At 39.0% G+C, this 27,089-nt stretch overlaps 1 protein-coding gene and 1 pseudogene across 1 annotated transcript in view; one reads left to right on the forward strand and one right to left on the reverse strand.

The window, feature by feature from the left end:
* Window positions 1-476: 476 nt before the first annotated feature.
* The window catches only part of Mkx (mohawk homeobox), a 62,911-nt gene continuing 36,298 nt past the window's right edge, over window positions 477-27,089 (reverse strand). Inside the window, exons 5-6 of the mRNA XM_026410609.2 lie at window positions 859-892; window positions 477-753 (exon numbers count right to left, since the gene is read on the reverse strand). Coding sequence (XP_026266394.1) covers window positions 567-753; window positions 859-892 — 221 coding nt within the window. The 3' untranslated portion in view covers window positions 477-566. The remainder of the gene's footprint in view (window positions 754-858; window positions 893-27,089) is intronic.
* Window positions 16,562-18,743, forward strand: LOC144256818 (RNA-binding protein EWS pseudogene; annotated as a pseudogene).

Consider the following 27,089-nt stretch of genomic DNA (forward strand, 5'->3'; position numbering starts at 1 on the left):
AACATATCAGATATGAAAGCAAAATACATGCATAAAATCCTCACTGTCATTCCGAAAAGCACACTGAACAAGTTTCAACACTGCAGACTTTTTTTTTTTTTTTTAAAGGAACATTTCATCTGGGCTGAACAGATTTCCAAGTTTTAACATGTGAACTACTGAATATATTTCAAGGGCTTTTAGCAATTCTGGTTTCAGTCCTGAAATGGTTAGGTCTGTCTGGAATGATGCACGCAGACTCATAAGCATGTGGCGTTGGCATTTTGAGGCATAGCAGTCCCACTATGCCCACGTTGTAGCTTATTTTCGGAAAGCAAGGCACTTACTGTAATGGTAATGCAGACATTTTATGCATAGTTTGAGTAGCATAAAATAAGTTAATAGTTTTGATTAAAATGAGTTCTTTATAATTTATAGGTCTTTTATAGAAGCAACTAAATGGTATATTTAGGATAATTAAAAATAAGAGGAGGTTTGAAAGGGAGTCATTGTCACTACTGCTCCGGCTCTCTGGATGAGGATTTATGCAAAAACGCTGACATGAAGAACATCCATGGGACAAGCTCTTAAAACTGCTGTGCCAGGGGCACTTTGACTGTCTTTACTTCTGCTATATGGGAAGACTTCTGAATGATGCAGCTCGTGGTTCCCTGCAGCTTGTCTTTTCCCTGCGCAAGATTGGTTAAGGCCATAGCTGCATTGATCTCCTTCCAGTACGTGTCATCCTTGTTAGGTCCCTTTTTGTTAGCTGCACTGGATTTAAGCAAAACAGAAAGAAAACAATGAAACTCACTGCAGTTTGGATGGACAATGGTATCCCTGCAATGCCCTCAGGACAAACAAAAACATTTTGCTCACCTGTCACCCTTACTGGATCCGTTTTCCAGAGTGTCTGTAAAAAGAAACAAAAGATCAATTACTTTTCTCTTTATCTTTTTTTTTTTTTCATCTCAGGAATTCCATCATTAATGACCAGGAATAAAACTTCATCTGGAAAGGTAGTTGAAAATTAGTTACGTCTTTACCAAGATAAATGTGTTTGTTAGAATACAAAATAATAATAATAATAATAATAATAATAATAAAGATAATGACAAAATGAGCACAGTAAATAAAGGTAGCTTTTCAGAGATATACAAAATCTGAGGTCAATTAAGAAATTGGGTCTTTCCATCAGAAGGTGAACAGCTTAGGACAAAAGGTGCTGATTATACCTGGGGCCAGGTGCTACTCTTGCCTCACCATCCACTTGCTGTGGTCCTTTCAGGCATATTACAATAGCCCACAAAGTCTGGGATTCAGTTTTCTCAGCTATAAAATAAGGAGGTTCCTAGAAGATGTTGGCAGTGCCTCTGGTTCAATATTCTGTGATTTCATGGAAACCAAACCTCAGAAAAAAGAATGACACATAGTTGTCTTTGGTTAGTGAGCAAATGAGTAACAGTTCGAAAGCTGACAGCAATTCGGAACTTCTGGCCCATGAGAAGAAGCCAGTACCAGTCCTCAGTCTCCAAAAGAACTCCTCCTGCTACCAACTCTGGAAATGAATGGGGATCCTGGCCTCTATGTCTACATTTTCACCTTAGGTTTACATTTGATCCCTTGGAACGCTCATGATTCCCAGCACCACACAGATATAAAGAACGATGAAAAGAGGTTTTTGATTATTTCCTTTGGCTGAAAGGATGTGGTATGAGTAACACAAAAATTGATGTCTTGCAGGGAAGGAGGTATGGGGTAAGAAGGGCCACCTCTGTGGCTGGGAAAGGGCCAACAAAGGAGTATGGCAAGGTCTCTCCATCAGTTTAAGAGACTCAGGATCTTCATAGTAACCTGGTTAAGCTTCTGTGGTCATCCTCAACAGTATATACCATGGAGTAGCTTCTGTGTACTGGGGGGTTGCAGTACACAGAAGAAATGTGGGATGTACATGCTGAAGGCCCTCTTCTCATTCTGTGGCCTTTGGAAAACTGTCCTTTCCTGCCCTCAGTTCTCCCTTTTCCTTTTTTCCCCTCACCCAAAATTTCTCAAGATTTTTTTTCCCCCTTTGCCATGTTCAAGGCTCATTAGACAATGCACCATAATTTCTACTTCTAAGCTCTGAGAGAGTCGCACAAAGAAGAGGCTTGAGAAGAAGAACATCAACATGACCTCAGTATTGTCCAACCAGGACATTTCCCAGGTCAGGGATGGCTGAGAGAAAATACCCAGGCACAGAGCCACATGCCTGTAATCCCACCAATAGAGTAGGCTGAGGTAGAAGGATCCCAAGTTTAAGGCCAATCTGGGCAAACTAGCAAGACCCTTCCTCAAAATAAAAAAAAAGAGGGTTGGGGATATAGCTCAGTGGTATGGCACCCCTGGGGTCAATGCTTAGTTCTAAAAGAAAGAAAGAAAGAAAGAAGAAAAAGAAAGAAAGAAAGAAAGAAAGAAAGAAAGAAAGAAAGAAAGAAAGAAAGAAAGAAAGAAAGAAAGAAAGAAAGAAAGCACATGACCACACAGTCAAGGCAGCTAAGTTTCAATGCCTCCTAGGCAGAAAAAGAACAAAGAAAGCCTGATACCATGTCCTGACTCAGGCTTGAAGTGCACAGTTTGAGACTAGATGGATCACCAGGAGCTCCTTCCACACCCCTCACTTAGGGACCCAGGGCACTTTGAAAAAAGAAAGGTGAACAAGCAAAGTAAAAACACTTAATGAGCAAATGACAAGGTCGTTGTGAAGAAATAGGAGATGCGTGCATGTCCCAATATGAAAGAGCATGTTAGTCTCTTCACTATCCTTTCATTGAATACTCAGGCGGATTTTATAAAGTTTTAGGGAATCCTTTGGGAGAAACAGTTGGGTCTGTGAGCAGCTGGATGATCACCCTCTGGAACCCTATCAGCCACTGGACCTTCTGTCCCTCCTAGGTTGTCCTGGATGGTCAGCTCTACCTCTGCTGCTTTGGATAATTTGGGGATTATAAAATCACCCATGGAAGTGGAGGTAAGCAACAATATTTTTTAGTCTGCAGAACTCTGATAATTCTAATTTGTAAGTTGGGTACTATGTGCCAGGCAGTGTTCTGGGTGTTTTAATGTATTATTAGTGACTTTACATGGATACCAAGTCTCTGTGCCTATGAAGTCATTCTTTGTTTTAGTCCTATCGTCTATAAATCTTAACTCAGTAATGACAGAGACAAGGCGCTACTAGAACAGAGAACAAGTCAAGGCCTTTGTTTGGGAGAGGAAAGCCAGCAACATTGGACACTTTACAGAGGAAAAAAAAATGATTTTCGGCCTTTGCTCAATTTTGCCCACAAATTGCAACAATTCTGTTGCCAAAGTGAAGCAATAGGTTATGGAGATATTTATTCAATGGAAAGATTTGTCAAATGCAGGATGAATTCCATGAAGCTTAAATAACAGTAGGGAAGTAATGAAACATAATTCAGAAAAGACCATGTAACTGACACTCCGTTTCACGAAGGAAGCGGGTTCCTATATACAAAGGAGACCAGAATCTGATTCTCTACCTGAACGGTCAGCCTGACAATGGTTACTGTTCAGACACATGAGAAGCCTGTGGCTATCAAATATGTGATGGGATATGGAACCCAGAAATGGCATCAAGTACATGTAGCCTGTGTGTAGAAAGAGAACATGAAATTCACCGTTCAGGCCCATGGGGAGAACTTTTGTTTAACATGAGGAGCAAACTCAGGTGACCTTTCTGCAGCACCTTGCACAACCAAAGGCTAACACTCCCTTGTGGCCAGCTCCTTGAACTTGTGCTGCCGAGAAACAAATTTATTGCAGCCAACTGTGAAATTATAAAATTCTGCTTACTCTTTGGGTGTATGTGTTTCACACTTTGGTGCCTATGAAAATATCTTTGAAGTGTAAAAACACATACACTAACCCCTGTTTGGGTATTCTTAATTAGTTTCACAAATCTTAACAATGTCCTAGGCAGGATTCAAAAGACTGAATTCTCTATTTTAAGGCAGATGGGTACTTTCAATATCATTAGGTGTGGATTAGGTTCCTTTCCAAGAACAGAGAAAAAAAAATCTTTATAAAAAGTAATGAAGAAACATCTTGTGTCACTATCACAAGAAACATCTTGTGTCCATGCCCAGCCAGGCAGGGTAGTGCACACTTGTAATCCCAGCGATTTAGGGAGGCTGAAACAGGAGAAGTTTGAGGCCAGCCTCAACAATTGAGCAAGGCCTTAAGTAACTTAGTGAGGCCCTGCCTTGAAACAAAAAATTTAAAAAGGGCTGGGATGTGGCTTATCTGTCCCTAGGTTCAATCCCCAGTACTACCACAACAAAAAATAGTCAGTGTCCAAGTTGTGTATCACAAAGCTCAATCTCAAAGATTACAAAGAAAAGGCTGACTATCACCACTCCTGGGGGGTTTCTGTCTCCAGGGTCATTTGGTGCAAAAAGTAAATTTGTATTATAAGGGCATGATTTCTCCACCGCTATAATGGGTGGGCTGCCTGGTGACACTAGGATATTGTGCATCCAAAGACCACCTCCTGCAGAGTAATGAGTTCCAGTGCACAGAGAAACCAGCAAAATGAAGATGGCAAATAGGAGCCCTTTTACCCTGAAATACTTGTGCTTTTGTCGAAAAGCAAAAACTCGAAAGATCTGGCAGTTTGGGGAGATGTTTTTCCTATTCATTATGCTGAGATATCCCACCTATTTTAGGGGACTATGATATCATTTGAGAAGAACTAGGAAAATTTACAATTCACTCCTTGTATTAAGTGGTGGTATTAAATGTTGTAATGTTTTTTTCTTACGCCCTTTTCCTTTGAAGTAAAAAAGTGCTTGCTCTTTTCCGGTTCAATTATTTTGTGCCTTTTTCAGCCATAGTCAGTATTTAAAAAGCAGTGGGTCTATTGTCCCCATTACTGATGGTCATGGGGATCAGGTCACTTCTGCCCACTGATGACCGGTGGTCTCACAGGCTCCCCTCCCGAAATGGCACCTAGGAGTTGCAGAAATAACCTGGTGGGCAGGAGAAGGAAGGATTCAGAATGCTGCTGACATCCAAAAGTCAGTCAAAAGTCTGAGCGAGCTCCTGGTCTGCAGGATCTCTGGTGTACTTCATTAGCATGCACAGTCTTGGGGTCTGATTCCCCACATTCCCCTCAGCTGTATCTCCTACTCTGCAAGTAGCTTGGCTCAGCTTCCCCAAAGTCTGAGCTAAAACGCCTTTTTAGATTCTAAGGTTCCAAAAATCAGCTATGCTGTCAATTACCATAAAAGCAACTGGTTGGCAGGAACTACTTATTGAACCAGCCAAAAGAGCGTGTTTTAAAGACCAAAAAAGAAAAGGCAAGGAAAAAAAAAGAGGTACGTAGTTAGGAAAATCTTGGATGCTGTAAAACCTAAACCATGTCGAAATCTAAAGTGGGGCTATCCTCAGTTTGGACATGTGTTTCCTTATAAAGTTAAGTAGAGAAACAATTATACAAAAAAAAAAAAAAAAACTCAGTTTTATGGAACTCAAGATGTGTAAGCATAAAGTTCTGGAGGTCAAAGACCTTTCCAACTTTGATAAATGCCATTTAGAAACTCACTGATTCTGATAGATATTCCTAAAGTAACACTTGTAGCCATAAAAAGAGACAAAAATATGGCCAAATTTTTTTTTCTCTGAGATTGTTTTTTCCAAGTTTAATAAATAGATCCTAAAGTTAGCCATGTTTTAAGCATTTCACAAAATACTACTCACACCACTAAAATGTAAATAAAATTAAGTAAGATTAAGCATATGAATATTTTTAATTAGAGAATCAAAAATCATATACTATATGTTTCCTTAAATTAAAATGGAGAAAGTGGAAGACAAGAAACTTTAGGGAAATTATTTACCTCACCTAGCAGGCCTAGCCTAAGTCCCTCACAGAGAAATTAAAATTTTGAGGCCTTTGTCAATGATCTAAAGCAAACCAGAGATCCAGCTGCCTGAACACTGTGCCTCCACACACTGAGGCAGTTTGAGGATCATTACAGCAGGTGTGGACATCCAGGGCTTACTATGTTTCTGATCTCAGAGCGACAGAGAGCCTAGGGACACCAGATCAGATTCTGGAACAACTGGGGAAAAGAACAAGCTTCTAGTGAGTAGGGAAGATAAAAATCCTCACCTGAAGATTCTAGAATTCTCCGTGCCCCCAATTTTCAGGATTTTGTCCCATATACCAAGGGATCCCTGGTCTCCCTGCTCCTACTGCTATGGTCTGAACTTCTACTTCCCCACCCCAGAGATCTGGCTGTGCTTACCCACACTGTGACTGTACCCACCCGCCTTCTTTTCCCTAAATGTGTGGTTCTTCTCTAATGAGAAAGTAATACAGTAATCCTATAGAAAATGTGGGGAAAAGTGTAAAACAGGAATAACTAATATTAACACTTGAATATATGTCCTTCTATGCTAGTATTGTTCATGTGTTTTAAAATGGGGTCATTCTGTATGTGTCTTGTAACCTGCCTTTTTTCACTGAATTTCAAAATTTTTCTCGTCCTGCTTTAGTAAATAATAATCCACCATTTGGCCTTCCCGGACATGGCAGGAGTTTTGCCTGTAAAATAGAAACAGCTTGAAAGAATTCAAAATCTAGCTTCATCCAATTTAATCTTGAATATTGAGAAATATTGAGAAGTGAAGAGAAGGGGTTATTTTTAAAATAACAATTACTAGATTTATTGAATGCTGATTCTTATGCTAGGCCCTATGCAAATAGTTTCCAGTTAAACATTTACAATCACCCTAGGAGACGGCACCCTCATCCTTATTAAATATGACACCATAATATAGGGGTCCAGGAACTCAAAAGGGACTGAGATAGAAAATGGGGGCTCTGAGACTCAATTCCAGGTCAGCTAACACTGAAGACCTGATTTTTAACCACATCATCCCAGGAGCTAGCTAAGTGATCTCTGTTGATAGAGCAACCTGCAAAGCCCAAAGCAAGGCCTAAGACATTGTTTTCATGGAAAGTCCATGTAATGATAATCTACTAAAAAATCTCTTCAACTCTTTTTCTGTACTTCTTGATAGAATTTCAGATCAGAGATACCAAAAAAAAAAAAAAAGACACTTTTTTCTCCTTATGATTTAATCTGTAATATCAAGGGACATGATGGCAAAATGGCAAAATAGGGAATCTAAATAATTTGAGTGTTTCTTCACACTTTAGAGCAACATTTTAAGAGAGATGATATCCCTATAACCACCCTCTGTTATCCCAGAATGAATTACTGTTAAATAGCTCTGAGACAGCTGTTGCCCCATCACTTTTGAGTGGAAATTTTTGTGGTTATCCTGTCTTTGGGATGGAGAGGTTTTTGAATGAGTAAAGATAAATTGTCCTAAGTGATATCTGCCAAAACAGGAAGGGGGAAAAAAGAAATTAAAAAAAAATATTCAATAACCTGTAACACCTATCTGTGGATGACTAAGCTGCTTCTAACAGCTCCATTGACCAAATGTGAGTTCCACTTTTAAAACTTCAATATAACAGGAAGAGACTCCAGTTACCGCCAGGTAGCTATCAAGGCCACTGCTTATAGAAGAATTAGGAGCCTGACTTTTGTGAGTCTAGCAATGGGAACATAGTGAGAATTGTAAAATAAAACCCACTTCATCTTTATGGATGGATCTGTTTCTTTCTTTTTTTCTTTCTGTAATATTACTAGTGAAATTATTCATCCTGGAGCCTTAAAGAATAAGTGGCTTCCAAAAATCATTTCAGAGTTTAAAGAAAAATCTTTTCCAAAAATTAAGCCAGTGTTTCCTCCAGCCATGACTTCCACCATCTGGCCAAAGATTCTTTTCCTTCCTGCTACCTCTCATGTGGGCTGGCCCCCACTATGGCTAATGATGCCCAGATGTCCTGGATCCTCAGGATCCCCACCTTCAGCCTCCTTTCTATCAGTGCATTGTCCCTTCTAGCTCATGCCAAAAAATAAAAATTAGAAGCCACACCCATCTCTTCTGGACCAATGGTGAAGAGCTCCCAGGTCAGAACGGGGGGTATGTTGACATGTCCAATCTTCCAGGAGAGGTGATATTGCCATTAACAACAACCACACAGAACATCTTTTTTTTTGTTCCAGGAGTACGAGCGCCTGTAGGTAGACCTGTAAAAGTGCTGCTTGGCTCCTAATGCATTAGGGAGTTATAATTATGATGGCTTTTCCTTCTTACTCAGAGCACAAGGGCTTAAGGCGGTGGCTCCTCATTAATTCTCTGTTGTCTTTGTTCTGGTAGAATGCACAACTATTCTGGCCTCATCCATCTGGGCTGGTGGACTAAAAGAGCAGGAAGTGGGATTTGTAACTTTAAAGTGACTTCTTAGAATAAATAGAATACCACCCAATGATAATGTTTCAACTCACTTTCAGTCTTTTCCACTAAACACATTAAATATTCTTGATGCTAAATTATTCTGCATAGTCCCCTCATCCAAGATTGCTCCTCTGAGCTCAAAGGCTCCGCCTTCCCCAAGTCTAAAGCTTTCAGTCTGAAACTTCACTTTGAAGATTAGAATGCAATCTATGGGGAGGTGTTGGTGGGTGACCAGACAGAGGGTCTGGAAATGTTAAATATTCTTATTTCTATTCTTGGCTGCTCATATTAACCACGAGGGTGGCCTACCTACCATGAGTCACAGAAGTAGCCTAGCGCAGTGGTCAGAGCCCAGACTTTAAACCTGATAGCATGAACAGCCCCCATGATTCTGTGTGGGAGCTGGCCAGGTGCTTGACTTCTCTGTCCTCCACTTTCTCATCTATAAAATGGGGACAAGAATCCCAGACTTAAGGGGATAATTATGAGGACCATACAACTTGCTATTTAAACAAAAATTAGACCAAGAACTTAAGCACACTTATCAAGTGCTGTATACATACTTGTAAAAAAATCAACCTTTTCTCCCATTTTAATTTTCAATATCTAGAAAATAGGGTGGAATTCAGTCACCAGGAAAATTAGTATTGTTTAGGGATTTAATATGAAAAACATTATGTAAAGTCAACATAATTTAGCTCTGGGAAAAGCCCATCAGCTCAGATTAATGAATTAAGTGTGCAGAATCTATCATCTTCAAAGACAAAATGGCTTTCCTGATGCTCTTCTGTGCCAAAGTACCATAAACATGCCAAGACAAACAGTGCTGGAGCTACATTAAAGAATATCTACTAACCTTGGGTTTCTGGTGGATTTTGTTACTTCATTTTCTCAAGGGGAATATTGGAGATGTTACCCCAAATGCTTCATCCATGAAAGCTATGTTTCCAGCCAAAATCTCAGAAAATGACTTCCTAGCTATGCAAGAATAACTTCTCTGTGAGCCTGTGTGTTGCAAGGAGCATTGATTGTTTATAAAGGCACTCTTTTTTACATGCAAGTTGGGCCACTAGTTTTAAACCAGGATGTACTTACTCTGATCTTAGCTAAACTTCAATTTTGTCCCCACATACTAATATTGATATTCATCTTCTAAATTCTTAAATAGAACAAGGGCTGTTTCTCCCAAAATCAACTTTATAAGTTGCCACACTACAGTTCTAGAAGGGATGAATTATTTAATAAACATACAGTTGAATGACATTAGACTACAAAATACTAATGTGACTTTCTTCAGCAAAAAAAAAAAAACCTTTTTAAATGGAAAAATGTGCATTTATAATAATCTAGAAATTGGCTGGAAACTCTGGCTCCATCCATGCATTTTCAAACTCTTCAATATCTCTAAAAAACCATCAGAAAGTATTTTCCTCTGATATATGAACTGCAGTGTATCTCTGAATTGGCTCACATCATTGCCATGCTTTTCAAATTCCTCAAATTACCATCTTTAGAAATGACACTTCAAACTGGGAGATCTTGGTGTTAAACCTGTCTGATTGCATTAATGCCAGAAATGACACAATAAAAGAGATGACATTCACAAACTTCTTGGCTCTTTCAAAAGAATAACAAATGACAGTTGCTCTACTCACAGTTCAACTGCTGTATTTATTACAAGAGAAAAAAAACGTATTTTAAATGTAAGATGAACATGAGCACCATACTTCTATATTTCAAAGATACACTTCAATATTTCTAATAAGCTCAAACTTTAACAGTGTATTTGGCATCACAGTGTTCTGTGATCACACCTTTATATCTGCTCTTTTCTGCTTTTAATTCAGAGACAGTATTTACAGGTGGGCATTGAAATGTTAATGGAGAAGATTTTGGCTGATGGTATTGAAGGACACAGAAGGTCAAAAAGAACCATATGTAAAGTGAGTTCAAACACTGTGCCCAAGGGAAAGCCACTGTGGCTGTAGGTCTGGGAGGACCTTTGATCTCATGGCCCTCTTATGACACATTTTGACTATAAGAATACCAAATAACTCCTTTCCACGTTAAATCTAGCCAGAGGGTTTTACTCTAAATTTGCAGATGTACATTTTACATTTCACAGAACACAAGTCACCTGCTTGTACAACAATTTGTCTAAATCACAGGATTTGAACTAGTATATCTCTGAATTGGCTCACCATAGCAAAATAGTAAGTAGACTCACTAAATACAGGACCTCCGGCAAGCTATTTATGCATGCTGTATCTGTTTCTTTGCTGTAAAATAAGGAAGATGTAACACCTACTTCCTGGGGTTGCTGTGAAGACGAATTAGGTAATAGATGGAGAGCTCCTGGGACTATGCCTGGCACATGGTTAGAGCTATGGCATTAGGATTCCTGGAAGCCACACTGTGAATCCTCCTATAGCCACTTAAGTTCCATGGAGGTCCCAAACCGGCTTTTGGGTTTCTTCTACCATACCCTAGGCCTCTAGGCCATTTTTCTTGGGATTCAATAGAAAAGAGAAAAAAATTCACTGGGGAACATCTCTCCAAAGAGCAGATCCCTGGATCCCATCTCTGAGACTGATTACATAGGTCAGAGACATGGCCTAAGAACACAAGCTCCACGTGGGGTCGGATGGAGATGGTAAAGAAGATGCCCTATGGGAAAAGCTCTTGTGGGAAATTAGAAGTGGGCTGCTTTTATAAAGAACAATGCTGAAATTCAAGTATAGATGCACTAGGCAGTTTTTCTTTGGTACATTAAAAAAAGAAAGAAAGAGGGAGGGGAGAGGAGTTGAGAGGAGAGGGGAGGAGAGAAGAGAAATCATTATTAGATTCCTAGTATTCCAACAAGAGCCAAATATGAGTCTTAAAGCTTTGCCTATCAAAAGTTTTTGAGTGTACCTTCATATAGACAGCAGATATGACACTTTTACGAATAAGTCACTCCAGCTTCAAAAATACTTCTTACTTACTGTCTATCTTTCCTTAAAGCATTAAAATATTCTTTGGGGTAATAAAATGCCTCATTTTCCTTGAATCACTTTTGCCTAATTATTGCAATTTTTACTATACTATGAAATGTAACCAAGGGAGTCATTAGTAACACAAGCTTCAGAATAAAGGAGCTGAAGATTTCCATTATACTACAGAATGCTTAATCCATTCTACATACTACAGAATGCTTAATCCATTCTCCTTCTTCTAATTGGCATAGGTATGGTAATAATATACTGTTATAAGATCTGTGTTTTGAAAATAAACTTGTTGTCCCAGCTCTATATTTCTGTGATGGTGGGGTCCTTTATTTTTGTAAGTCTTCTATTTTATTTTCTTATCTTTCCTTTGGGAAAATAAGGTGACAAATAGCAATCCACATGGGGTCATCAAAAACTAATTATTCAACCTAGCATAGAACCTCTTTCTAGCATAGGATAATAAACTTTTATAAACTACAGTAAACTTAGTTTCTGCAGCGCTTAGTAGAATATTTTATTCAGGCTTGCTTCCAAAAGAATGGAGTATTTTATTGAGCACTGACACAGTGATAAGGTTTTTGCAAACAGAATTAATTTTAATCTGTTATTTCTAGGGCATTCTTGAGAGGTAGTTGAAGCTTTATGATCTCTAAAGAGGAATAAGGATAAGAAGAACAGACCCACCATGCAAACAACTTCGCAACTACCAAAAGCAAAATCACTGAAAAAGAGCACCGGGGTACTGAAACACAGCACAGGTAAAGCTGGCTTTAGTGGTGAAGGTGGATGATAGGTTCCTTGATAGGAATCAAGGCTTTGCTTTCAAACAACAGCAGAACATCATAGTTCCTGGAACCAAAGGGATGAAGAAACTGCTATGCTTTGAATACCTCTGTCCAACTTAACTGTGTTGGAAAACAGGACCTTTGAGAGGTAATTAGGTCAAGAGTGGATTAACACTATTATCCTGGGAGTGCATTAGTTATTATATTCTGATATAAAAGATGAGTTCTTGCTTTCTCTTGCTTTTCTGTCCTTCTGCCTCCACCCAGGGGGTTATGCAGCAAGAAGGCCCTCACCAAATGTCAGCACCCTAATACTTGACTGCCTAGCTTCCTGAACTGTGGAAAAACAAAACAAAATAAAATAAAACTTCTCTTTGTAAATTACCCAATCTGTGGAATTCTATGATAGCAACACAAAACAACTAAGACAAGGACCAAACTGCTGACGGTGGCCACCTCACAGATCCAGAAATGGAGGCTGAGAATGGTACTTTGGGAATTTGCTGACAGGTGGGCTGAGCTCATTCCCCTAGAGCACATGGGGTCATCCTGTGCTGGGTCGAACACTAGCTCTGGCCTGCCAAACATCAGACACAACAAGTCTAAAACAGTAAAGCTCCACACTGTAGCTTTAAATATAATATTTAGGACGAGCATTTCTATAGGCATTACAAGACGTTCAAAACATAGTGGAGCACATAATCATGAATCAGGCAGTAGAGAGAAAGAGACACCACAGAGAGCAAGAGAGGGAGAGGGAGAGAAAGAGAGAGAGAGAGAGAGATGAGCACCCTTGGGATCTTTAAAACAAAAAAAAAGCAAAGCTCAATGAACACCAGGAAAGGAGAACAAGTATAATTAATATACAGAACAGTTCTTGCAAAGCAATTTCATGGAAATTTAAATACAAAACAATGACATGTTTGCATTATTATATACCTAAATGCCAAACCTGGTGTGGTGGCGCATGCCTGTAATCCAGGAGGCTGAGACAGGAGAATCTCGAGTTCAAAGCCAGCCTCAGCAAAGGGAAGGTGCTAAGCAATTCAATGAGACCCTGTCTCTAAATAAAATACACAATTAGGTCTGGGGATGTGGCTCAGTGGTCAAGTATCCTGAGTTCACTCCCCAGTACCAAAAAAAAAAAAAAAAAAATTTAAATGCCATGCAACTGCCACACTTATTGTTATAGATGTCACATGTTATTATAAGTAAATAAACCATCTCAAAAATTTTTTAAAATATTTGTTTTAGTCATCAAAATTTATTGATTTAGAGAAAGGGACAATGCCTCTAATGCTTGTTTAATAAAGCAATCCTTTGTTATTCCTTACCTTTTTTATCCTTTGCCATATCTATTGATTTTAGAGAGAAGAATAATATTTTAACAATCACTAAAATATAATCTTGCCAGTTTTAAAATAACCAGAGAAAGAGGCAGAAAGCTGTGCAAAAGGAAAAAAAGATAAGAAAGAAAAGGAAGCAAACATATTTCCAGAACAAATCAGATCCACCTATCCATATTTAGGGGTTTGGTGATGGAATATACTCTACACATGCTCAAAAGTATTTTAAAAATTAAATTTCCCAATCCCAAATTCTCTCCAGACTTCCAGAAATATCTGATGAATGAGTAGCAGATAGTAGTTACTGTCTTGAATCAAAGTATTACACAAAAAAGCCTGACTCTCATACACAGAAGTAAACAGACTACATATTTTTATCATAGAAATATAAACAAATTGTCGTGTGTGTGTGTGTGTGTGTGTGTGTGTGTGTGTGTGTAATAACAGCCAGGAAAATCATACATTCCTTATTCTTTACAGGATTCATAAGCTCTTGCAAGCATGTGGCCATCTCCTCATGGTAAGTCTAGTCATTTTCCACCATACAGAAGGTATAAGCAAGAGGGGTTTGTATAGGCCAATACTGGATGCATGGGCAGAATAGGTTCTCACAAAAATTCAAGAGCTTCCAAAGGCCCTGAAGTGAGAAATCCACCCTACCATCAGTGCTCAAGTCTTCTTCTATCATTTTAGATGTCTATTCAGTTAGATGCATCATCTGTTAACATCCACTCTGTTATGCATATGGTTTGCACATGGGTCCAACAAACCCCTGGGAGTTGAAGGCATCTACAAAACACAGAAGGAGAAATGCTCCTTTCTGGCCGGACACAAGACATTACAAAACACACATGAGGAAGCGAACCACTTTTTCAGGCCTCAAGGCAATGTTTAATTACACAGCCCTGAACATAGACAGGCCTAGGAGGCAGGAAAGGAGAGACTGAGGTCAGTCAGGCTTTTCAGGAAAATTAATTTTTTTTCTACTATTTCATCCAATTAATTTTCAGCCCACTTTAGGAGATTTGTAAAAAGTATCTTAGAACACACTTTATTAATACACAGACTCTTTACTTGGATGGGAAAATACACAAAGAATAAAAGAAGAAAGGAAGGCAGAATGGGAGTTATGAGGGGCAAACATTGAACACATCTATGAAAAGGTTACACTAATTAATTCCCTTTATCTGCAGCTTCCCATTCTACAGTCAATCTTGATTCAAAAATATTAATTGGAAAATTCCAGAATGAACAATTCATAAGTTTTAAATTAGACACCCATCTGAGTGATATGATAAAATCTCACTCTGTCCCACCTTGGCCGTGAATCATCCCCTGTTCCAGCACATCCATGCTTACACAATATCTGCTTTTATCACTTAGCTGTCTCAGTTATCAGATCATCACAGTAGTGCTATCCAAGTCACCCTTATTGTACCTTATAATGCACAGTGCAAGAGAAGTAACGCTGGCAATTTGGAGATGCCAAAGGGAAACTGTAAAGTGCTTTCTTTAAGTGAAAAGATGAAAATAATACTTTTATCATAGCATATGGTTTTAATTATTCTACTTTTCACTAGTTATTATTGCTAACCTCTTGCTGTGCCTAATTTATAAATTAGACTTTATCATAAGTATATATATATATATATATATATATATATATATATAGATGTAGGAAAAAAAAAACATAGTGTATAAGGCTTGATACTACACACTGTTTCAGGAACACACTGGGGGTCTTGGAACATATTTCCCATGGATAGTAGGGACCGTTGTACTTTAGGACAGGAAGTCAAGAGTTTATGATTAATTGAAGAATTATTCATATGGAAAGTCCATGCTAACTTTTGCAGTCATAGAGGTACAAAAAAAAAAAGAGAATAAAAATTAGTTACTCAAATTTCCAAAGATGATTTCTAATGGGATTCATGCCGTTTTTGGTTTATCTGGAATTGAATACACATTTCCACAGCTAATCAGTGCAAACTGTGAAGGGGGCCATGACTTTCCTATACCTTATTCCTCTAACAGTAAGGTACCCCAGAAAGAAAATAGATTTGGAATCAGTGAGGCTGGGTTCTGAACCTTTGTTCCATGTCTGATACACATGTGGCTTGGGACAAGAGAATTAATTTCTCAGAGTCTCATTTTTAAATATGTAAAATTAATATAAAAGTAGAAAATACTTAGAACAGTTGTGAAAATTTGTATAATCATTATAAGATAACAGACACCCAGTAGTACTCAATATATAGCAGCAATGGTGATACCACAATTGCACATGTTGTTTTTGTAGTGGAGGCAAACTTTTGGTGAACATTGAAGGCTTACCTTGAAATGGAACAGATAATAAGTAAACCAACAATTCAAAATAGTTTTTGTATTTGAGTTGTCTAAGCCATGTTATGTCTATGATGCTCCAGTGTGGAAAATTCTCAAAAGGGCAAACCTGCATAATTATGGAAGCTTCAGTTTTGCAATGGCCTGGAGAAGGTCACTGAAAGTGGTTAGTAGCCATAAAATGCAAAGCACTAGGATGGAATCTTTTTTTTTTTTTATAATTTGTACTTGTTCTTTTTAGTTATACATGACAGTAGAATGTATTTTGACATACTATAGGATGGAATCTTTAATGACAGTACGAATAGGCATCCAAAACCAAATTCCAGGCTCATTTCAGCTACTGATCTTCTGCTATTCACTTTTTGGGTTGGTGCATGAAACAGCCATTGAACTAGCAGTTTGCATGTTACTCAATCTTATAGGTACTCTAGAGTGTTTTACACTTGGGCTACCGGGGATTGAACTCAGGGCCTCACTCATGCTAGGCAAGTGCTCTACTGCTGAGCTACACTCCCGATCAGTGTTTTACTCTTAAATGCCTAGAGAAAGTTTTAAATGTGAAGATCCTTACTTAAGATAGAATATGGCATTTCAATTTGTGGGGAATACCTTTAGAAATTGCCAATTTTTAGGGGCTGGGGTTATGGCTCAGCGGTAGAGCGCTTGCCTAGCATGTGCAAGGCCCTGGGTTCGAGCCTCAGCACCACATAAAAATAAAATAAAGATATTGTGTCTAGAGAGGGAGACGGACGTTGAGAGAACGAGGAGGAAGGAGAGAAAATGGCGTCCACGGATTACAGTACCTACAGCCAAGCTGCGGCCCAGCAGGGCTACAGTGCTTACACCGCCCAGCCAACTCAAGGATATGCACAGACCACCCAGGCATATGGGCAACAAAGCTATGGAACTTATGGACAGCCTACTGATGTCAGCTATACCCAGGCTCAGACCACTGCCACCTATGGGCAGACTGCATATGCAACTTCTTATGGACAGCCTCCCACTGGTTATACTACCCCAACTGCCCCCCAGGCATACAGCCAGCCTGTCCAGGGGTACGGCACTGGTGCTTATGACACCACCACCGCTACCGTCACCACCACCCAGGCCTCCTATGCAGCCCAGTCTGCATATGGGACTCAGCCTGCTTACCCTGGCTATGGGCAACAGCCAGCAGCCACTGCACCTGCAAGACCGCAGGATGGTAACAAGCCCGCTGAGACTAGTCAACCTCAGTCTAGCACAGGGGGTTATAACCAGCCCAGCCTAGGATACAGACAGAGTAACTACAGTTATCCCCAGGTTCCTGGGAGCTACCCCATGCAGCCAGTTACCGCGCCTCCATCCTATCCTCCTACCAGCTATTCCTCTACACAGCCGACTAGTTATGATCAGAGCAGTTACTCTCAGCAGAACACCTATGGGCAACCGAGCAGCTATGGACAGCAGAGTAGCTATGGTCAACAAAGCAGCTATGGGCAGCAGCCTCCCACTAGTTACCCCCCCCAGACTGGATCCTACAGCCAGGCTCCAAGTCAATATAGCCAACAGAGCAGCAGCTACGGGCAGCAGAGTTCATTCCGACAGGACCACCCCAGTAGCATGGGTGTTTATGGGCAGGAGTCTGGAGGATTTTCCGGACCAGGAGAGAACCGGAGCATGAGTGGCCCTGATAACCGGGGCAGGGGAAGAGGGGGATTTGATCGTGGAGGCATGAGCAGAGGTGGGCGGGGAGGAGGACGCGGTGGAATGGGCAGCGCTGGAGAGCGAGGTGGCTTCAATAAGCCTGGTGGACCCATGGATGAAGGACCAGATCTTGATCTAGGCCTTCCAGTAGATCCTGATGAAGACTCTGACAACAGTGCAGTTTATGTGCAAGGATTAAATGACAATGTGACTCTTGATGATCTGGCAGATTTCTTTAAGCAGTGTGGGGTTGTTAAGATGAATAAGAGAACTGGGCAACCCATGATCCACATCTACCCGGACAAGGAAACAGGAAAGCCCAAAGGTGATGCCACAGTGTCCTATGAAGACCCCCCAACTGCCAAGGCTGCTGTGGAGTGGTTTGATGGAAAAGATTTTCAAGGAAGCAAACTAAAAGTCACTCTTGCTCGAAAGAAGCCTCCCATGAACAGCATGCGGGGTGGCATGCCACCTCGTGAGGGCAGAGGGATGCCACCACCACTCCGTGGAGGTCCAGGTGGCCCAGGAGGTCCTGGGGGACCCATGGGTCGCATGGGAGGCCGTGGAGGAGACAGAGGAGGTTTTCCCCCAAGAGGGCCACGGGGTTCCCAAGGGAATCCCTCTGGAGGAGGAAACGTCCAGCACCGAGCTGGGGACTGGCAATGTCCCAATCCGGGTTGTGGAAACCAGAACTTCGCCTGGAGAACAGAATGCAACCAGTGTAAGGCCCCGAAGCCTGAGGGCTTTCTCCCACCACCCTTTCCACCCCCGGGTGGTGACCGTGGAAGAGGTGGCCCTGGTGGCATGCGGGGAGGAAGAGGTGGCCTCATGGACCGCGGCGGTCCTGGAGGAATGTTCAGAGGTGGCCGTGGTGGAGACAGGGGTGGCTTCCGTGGTGGCCGTGGCATGGACCGAGGTGGCTTTGGCGGAGGAAGACGAGGTGGTCCAGGGGGTCCCCCTGGACCTTTAATGGAGCAGATGGGAGGAAGAAGAGGTGGACGTGGAGGACCTGGAAAAATGGATAAAGGCGAGCACCGCCAGGAACGCAGAGATCGGCCCTACTAGACACAGACCCCGCAGAGCTGCATTGACTACCAGATTTATTTTTTAAACCAGAAAATGTTTTAAATTTATAATTCCATATTTATAATGTTGGCCACAACATTATGATTATTCCTTGTCTGTACTTTAGTATTTTTCACCATTTGTGAAGAAACATTAAAACAAGTTAAATGGTAGTGTGCTGAGTTTTTTTTCCTTCTTTTAAAAATGGTTGTTTAACTAAGATTTAACAATGGGAACCCCTGTGAGCATGCTCAGTATCAATGTGGAGAACCAAGAGGGCCTCTAACTGTAACAATGTTCATGGTTGTGATGTTTTTTTTTTTAAATAAAATTCCAAATGTTTATAAACAAAAAAAAAAAAAGATATTGTGTCTAACTACGACTAAAAAAAATATTTAACAAAAAAAGAAAGAAATTGCCAATTTTTAAAAGTTGTTTCTCTAGAAATTTCTATGAAGCTCTAACTGGCTTATATACTTGCATTTTCACAAGGGACAAAATAACTACTTAAAACACAGATTACACATGTTTTGGGAGATGGGGCTATAGACCAGTGGTAGAGCACTTGCCTAGCATGTTTCAAGCTGTGGGTTCAATCCCCAGCACCAACAAAACAGAAATTCCCTAAAAAATTTTAAATATATCACTGCTTCATCTTAAATCACCTAAATCAGTATACTCAGTATCATTTGACTGGTGCAGGAATGTGTAGATTATTCCCATTACTCCTGATATTTTATAAAGAGATGGACAATTCCAAATTTCTTTGTATTGCCTTCCTGAATGGAAGGAACTCTGGCTTCCCTTGGACTCCCCCCCACCCCCATCTTTGGATGTCTGATGCTTTGCTAGAGAATGTATGACCACATTACAATAAATCTAAACTCAAGTGAAAACCAAGTGATTTTGTGTGTCATAGGAAAACAAGACTTTATGTGTAGAATTTTACCTCTCCTCTCCTCACTTTTTGGTATAATCAAGGGCCAAGCCACCTTAATACAATTCATGGTAATAATAACAGTATTAATGAAGCATCTTAAAAATCATGACTATGTAACTTATCTCTTTACTGTGCTCACATATCATTTTTAGAGCAGTCAAAATGAGACTCAGAAAAGTTGAGTGACACTTATTGAATGCATGTTACATGACAGCCCGCTGTAACCCTAGAAATAAAAATTATATAAGAATCCTATCACAAAGCAATAAATGAATGACAACAGCTCCCTGTAACGAAAGCTGTGGGATCCTGGGGAGGATGGAGCGGTGGTGGCAGGGACAGTGGTTGTGAAGGAACTCCAAAGAAGATAATACACATGGGGCAATAGTGCAGAGGCCCCTGGCTTATAGCAGCAAGAAGCCTCCCCCATTCACATCAGCATGCCCAACTGATATCATGCTTATTTGAGTACCACATCACGGAAAAGATGAGAAAGCACAAGCCCAAGGTACACAGCTGTTGAGCCCCTGAGGTGAGGGAGATGGCAGCAAGCATTCAAGGAAAGGGAAGAGCCTGTGAAAGTGCCATATCATGACACCTCTGGGGAACACTCCTCGGTATAGCTGAAGGGAACCATGTGTGTACAGGGGCAGCTGGAAATGAGCCAAGGGAGATTCACAAAGGCCAGGAATTGAGGGTTTATGGCTAGGTGAGCAAGATAAAAGATAGGAACTCCATCCTGAAAGGTATGAGCAGCCACTGGGGGATATTTATCAGGGATAGGATCTGATTTGGGCAACAGAAATGTTCCTCTTGCCCTAGAGTAAGACCTGATGGGAGGAGTCTGGAGAAATGGGGGCAAGAACCTAAAAGAGAAAGAGTAGTGAAGAATCCCGGGGTTGAGGAAGTAGCAGCATGGCTGGAAAGGCAGGATTTGGGAGATATGAAGAAGACAGACTTGTTGAATGATTGGGGGTGGTGGGGAGCCAGAGGCAGGAATCCAAGACATTTTTCAGATCCCTGCCTTGAGTGAATGGCAATGGTGTACTCCAAGATAAGAAAAAAGGGAAGAAGGGTGAGTTTCATTTTGGAGGAGGTGGGTCATAAAGAGTTTGGTTTCTACATATTGAGAGAAAGAGGCATCTTGGTCTTGAAGCACAGATGTTTAAAAATGCACGATGCAGCACTTAAAAGAGAAAAGTGCAGCGTTAGAGTACTTAGCGTCATGTTCGGAAATATTTTGATATTTTCTCCTCAAAGTATTCTTGTCAATGCAGAAATCCAGCAGCATACAGAAGAGGCATATCAATAAATAGATTCATGTGAATCTAACTACAGAATAATATCTTTACATATAGATTTGAGTATTTTCCCGTATGCCCAGCAAATATTATCCAACATGTGATTTAAAAAAAAAACAGTGTAAAATACCAAAGTCTTGAAAGATGAATTATTTAAGAATATTTACTAGTTACCCAGCCTGAATATATACTGCATTTTCTCTCAGAGGGTAACACACACCCAAAAAGTGAAGGGGAAAGAAATAGTTTCTCTAAGTGAAGGAACAGCAGAAGATTTTTCTGGCTGAGAGCCAGTCAGAAAATATTGAAAAGCTAGAATTTTCGAGGCAAATCTCGACTATTCCATCTTTTACCAAACTACTCACTTAAAGTACCACCTTTTGACATGAAATATTTAATAGGAACTTTACATTAGCCACAAAGTACCCTTAAAAAATTTAATATTGAACTTCATTCTGGACTAAAAGAGGAAAGTCTTAGATGACTGCAAAGAAACATGTTTTTTTTTTTTTTTTAAAGAAGAAGGAAATAAAAGGGACTTGTGGGAAGCATAAAGCAGTTAATGAGAGTTTCTACTGAAAACCCAAAGTTAATGACAACACAGAGTTCCTTTCCTACTGAGGACAGATGCATCTTAAAGAATGGATAAATCAATAAAGTTCATTTACTAGTGGCATTTGGAACCACAGTTTTAGTCTGTTGAAATGGTACAACAACTAAAAGCAAAAATGGGTTCCTTTTCAAAAACCACTGCTTTTAGTTGCCTTTTACCCTCACCTCAGATCCCTGACGGGGAAAGGTGGCTTTTGGTCGGGTGCGTGTATGATGTTCATTTGTCTTGCATCTAAAAATTAGAACATAACAAGCTTCTAATCATCACTTGTTAATTTGAAGCAAAAAGAATTCTTTTTTCCATTGAAAGCAGATTGTAGTAAAAAAAAAAATTAAAAAAATCAGCATTCTCCAAGGTCATATGCTATTGGCAAAGCTCAAAAAAAAACCCTTGTAGTCCAACTTGCTTATGTTCAGCTGTGTTTACTTAGACTTAACTTGACAAAGTCTGCCTCTGATTATACAGAGCAGTCATCTGCCCACAGATGAATAGATATTACACAAACTTTTGGAGGGATGACATTTGGCCTCCATAATTTTGGAATAATTTACTATGTACCCTCAACTTAAAACACCAAAATGATTCACAATATGTTTTTGGGATTGAAACATAAATATTTCATTTTACAAAGGGAGCAGTCTCCATGACCTCTATGAATTTTAGGTGATTTACTCACAAAATATGGTACCACTTTGGAAGGTGTGGAGGCACTCTGAAACAAGCAGTTTCAGGCAACATTTATTTCAGTCTTTTCAATAACCATCAAGATTTCAAGGAATTTTTGTAAACAAACTGTCACTTAAAGAAAATAACTTTCCATCAATTTTTGCATCAAGTCTCCAGAACAGAACACGCATATAAAAATAAGAGTTAAGTAAATTATTTCCAGAGACGACGTCTTGGAGAAATGTTTACACTATCGGTAGAAAGCAAAAGCTCCACGTTTTACCACTCTTGTCTTACGCTAAAGGCAAAATTTTGCTTTTAGAGTAACGTAAACCATTTCCACTGCATAGAGACTGTTCCTAATTAGCTAAGAATTTATTCTGGCCCATCATATTTACGTCGATTGCTGTTGTATTTACACAACAAAAGATACCCATGCTTTCCTCTCCAAACTGAGATCCTTTTAAAGGTGGAAGTACTTAGATTCCCCAGCAATCAACCAATAAACCAATCAATCATCAGATTTTCATTGCTGTTATTGCTAACAGCTCGAAATCCAGTAGTGAACATGAAGAGACAAAGTCCCTGTCCTCTGAAGTTTGTCAAATGAGAAAAGTCAGAAATTGAATACAGACTGTCATTTTCAAGATTGCTCATTTAATGGGTACAATTATAAAGACTTTTCCCCCACTGAAACTAAAACATTCTCTTCCCCGACTCCTGCTGTATTATTGAATTAACTTTGGGATGAAGCCTTTCATATGGAAAGGTGGTCTGGTAAGGGAGCCACAAATGCTGTGCTGTGTCATGTCCCTCTAGCAATTCACGCTATGTCTGTAAAGGGTTGAGTTTTTGACTGGTTCACTGAATGCTCCTCGTTTGGCTTCTTATTCTAATACGCTGAATTTACTTTGATAATTACTTTGCTAATTAAGTTAATGTAAGTAATGGCACTGCTACTGTTGGAACAGCTGCCACTTAATTTTTAATAAGTGAAAGTATATTCCCATCTTGTTTTGAGATCAACAAATGGCTTTATGTATATGTATATATATACACACACACACACACACACACACACATATTTATATGTATATATACATATAATTTTATAAGATTACAAAGTACGTAAAAGATAATATATGCATAAAATATATAAGCATATAAAAGATTTTATACACAAACACACACACACACATACATACATGCAAAGGAATATATTTTCTAATATTCATGCCTTTAAGGTCAGAAAACAAATCCATAACATGTGCCAGACACTGGAGTGTCCTTGTAGCAATCTCCATGAGAGAATACATTAAGGCCTCATTAGCCTTTAATGCAAAACTGATCCACAATCATTTCAGAAAGGGCAGATTCCTCAGATTCGAAGTACAGTCATAGAAGTGAATCCAGGAAAAGAGGGAGTACGAAATTCTCTTCTGAAGCCCAGCCACATGACAAAGCCAGAGGCATCACCAAAACCACTGATATGGGCCAGCAAGGCAAGCAAAAAGGCTGCTCCTGCTGGAAAAAAAATCACTTTTACAGAGTGACACTAGGCCCAATGGGAGTGTCTAAAAGAGGAAGGGAAGGGGTATTAGAAAACATGGGGACACACCAAAGAGGGTACATTTTACTTTTCAAGCTAGATGGCTGCATGGGAGGAGTAGGGGTAGCAACTGATATGCAAAACTTGCAGAAAAACTAAGCCACTTGCTGAGCCACTTGCTGGGTGGTTTCTTACAAAGGAAAAGTATATTTACACTTTTTATCAGATTGGACCAAGACTTAATTCTGAACAGAAACTAGTGGTAGAAGCTCACTTTTAAATAGCAACATGAAAGTCCCACATACACAAATTATTTTCCATTCAGCCAAGGTTATCATGCTGCAGTGTTGTGTCTAAGGAAGAAAAGAAGAACCAGGGACTCTCTAGACACGCAGTTCCTTCTCTTAAACACCCAATTGAACTCAGGAGAAGAAAATGTCATGGATCACCAACCAGAATTAGTTTGCAGAAAATTTGCAGTTGACTCAAACTTATGTCAACTAAAGTAAGGGGTTATATTAAAAAGAAAAAAGGCAGTTTTCCCAACCAAAAAAATCTTGAAAAATTTCCTTTTTTTTCTGGTTTCATTTTTCCCAGAACTGAAACACCACAAAATAACAACACCCTAGTGCACTTATTTCCAGCTCAGTCAGGCAGTGCTGAGGTACAGAAACATTTTTTTTTATTTCACTTTTTTACAAGAAGGTGACCAACATTTTCTTAGCCTTCCAAAAAGCTTCAGGTTTGGAATATGTTTTGGTTAAATGTCAGCAAAGGAATTTGCTCATCGTTCAAAAAACACTTTTTCTTTCCAACCTTGGAGTATATGTAGAAACTGTGTTGTGAGTAGAATTAGAAAAAGGCTCAGAGCCACACAGGGAAACCCAGTTTTTATAATTCCTAAAAGAGAGTTGTAGGGAAGTATTCTCTATAGGAGGAAATAGAAATAATAAGAAACATTTATATAGCTCAGTGGATGGACAACTTTCACAGTCATTATCATCTTTGAATCTCACAATAGCCCTAGGTATTTCTGAGATAGGTATTTCTGTTTTCCTCATTTTATAAATATGGAAATAAATCAAAGAAGTTAGATGATTTACTTAAGGTTTCCCTGTTCGTAAGTGGTAGCAAAAAAAAAAAAAAAAAAAAATGGAACTCAGTTCTTTAAAGTCTAAAGCCATAATCTGCATGGGCATTAATCGAAACCCTAAGGCCAGCCTCTTACATAATGGGAAAATACCAGAAGGATTGCCATTAAGGTCAGAGGAGGTGAGATTCAATGCAATAAGCCAGAAAAAGAACTCATGACAAAACAAAACAAAACAAAAAACAGAAAGGAGATAAAACCATCACTCTTCAAATAATAAGACAGCATTATAAAAAAAAAAACATAAGAAAATCCACTAAAGAAACTGCCAAACATGATTAGCTAATGTGTGGTGGTGGTTGAGTACAATTGTTTCCCTATGGAAAAACAAAAAAAAAATAACCTGTTAGAAAATGTAATAGAAGAAAGGACTCTACTTGTAACAATAAAATAACAAAGACGTAAAATGCCTAGGAATAATTGAACAATAAATGCACAAGACCAATTTAGAACATCTTAAAACACTACTAAAAGCTGCAAAGGACATGGACAGACCAAGCTTTTTGATTCTATATCCTAAAAATATTGATTTTCTATGATTAATTCATAAACATCACCCTACCCTAATAAAAGAAACAAAAGGGTTCTGTTTTTGAATAGACAAGTTGGTCCTAAAGTTAATATGGAAAAATAAACAAGAACAGCTACAAAACTATTTGAAAAGAACAGTGAGGGAGAATAAGCACAACCAGATATTCAACATGTACTAAATAAAGCCTCAATGATTTAAAATGTGTGGAACTAGAACATGAATAAGAAGAAAAAATAGCTGAGAAAAATAGAAAGACAAGATAGACAATTTAAAATACAGTATTTCTAACAAGGAAAGGAAGAGAAAGACTGATCAATAAGTGGTGTTAGGATTACTGGGAAATTATATGGAAAAAATTAAGTTGGATATTTTCATCACACTATATTATACTATACCTCTAAATATGTTGTAGAGAGATTAAAGAGTTAATGTAAAAACTGAGTCCATAAAAATATCAGAATAAAAGTTGGGATATTGTTTTTAGTTTTGATCCATTAAAGTTCAATCTCATAAAATCTAGAAGACATGAAAAATTGATAAATGTAATTACATTTTAAAAATGTACAGGGGAGAAAATAAAAATAAAAATTATGTGTGTGTAGAATATTTGGTACAAATATCATCTCTCTCCCTAAAGTACTCATCAAAATTAACAAAACAAATGTATGCAGAAAAAATAGAATCACCAAGTATACACATTTTCTCAAGATCATTCTTCACTTCTCAGATGGATAAAATCAATTATGAATTTAGATAACGCCGTGTCTAGAGGCTATGAGGAAATAAGCACACCCATCATTTTTAGGGTGAGTACAGTATAACCAAACCAATTGCAGGCAATTTGGAGTTGAGACTGAATACTACATAGCTACAAAAAAAGAATAAGAGCACTCTCTGTGCGCTATTACAGGAAATTTTCCAACATACATTATAAAATTTAAAAAAATTCAAGATTACCTTTTTAATGTGAAACCAAGTAATTTTTTATTTTATTTTTGGTATCTGGACACAACACAAACTGTGACCAACTCTATTTTTTCATTCCTGGCTGTGAAATAAATACACTGGCCATCCCAGTACAAATCAAAGGATTAAAGATTTCTAGTTCATTATCAGATTATTTCAAAGACTACAGTCTGGTAATGAGCTAGGCCTATCAAAACTATTTCAGAGCATACAGTTTTGATGAAAGGTTGTTTTCTTTTAACTTGTGGTAAAATATACAAAACATAAAATGTATCGTTTTAACCATGTTTTGGCATACAGTTGAGTTGTATTAAGTACACTCACTGTCGAACAACGATCGCCACCATCCGTCTCTAGAAGTTTTTCCATTATCCTAAACTGAAACTCTACTCATCAAACAGTTACCTCCCATTCCTGCCTGCCTCCAACCCCTTGCAACAACCATTATTTTTCCCCCGTATCTATGAATTCAACTACTCGAGATACTTTAGGCAAGTGGCATCAAGCCATATTTATCCTCTTGCAAAGTTTCAAGTGTACAGAAACATCCATAGTTTCCTATAACATTCCTATGAAATTAGACATTCCTAGAATCATCCGCAATGGAAAAGCTGAATATGAGCTAGGACTTGATTTGCGGCCATGTACTTTGCCTCTTGCTCTTAATCCTCTCGGCTTAAAAGAACCTCTTATTCCAGATTCACTACTAACTGGTCCTAGTAAGTACATTCCTGTCCCACCAGCTCATCCTTAGCTTCTCCATGAGCATAAGAAGGAAATGTTCCCTTGATGTAGCTTTCTC

Source organism: Urocitellus parryii, chromosome 9 (genome assembly GCF_045843805.1).
Source record: "Urocitellus parryii isolate mUroPar1 chromosome 9, mUroPar1.hap1, whole genome shotgun sequence".
In the NCBI taxonomy this organism is placed as follows: domain Eukaryota; kingdom Metazoa; phylum Chordata; class Mammalia; order Rodentia; family Sciuridae; genus Urocitellus; species Urocitellus parryii.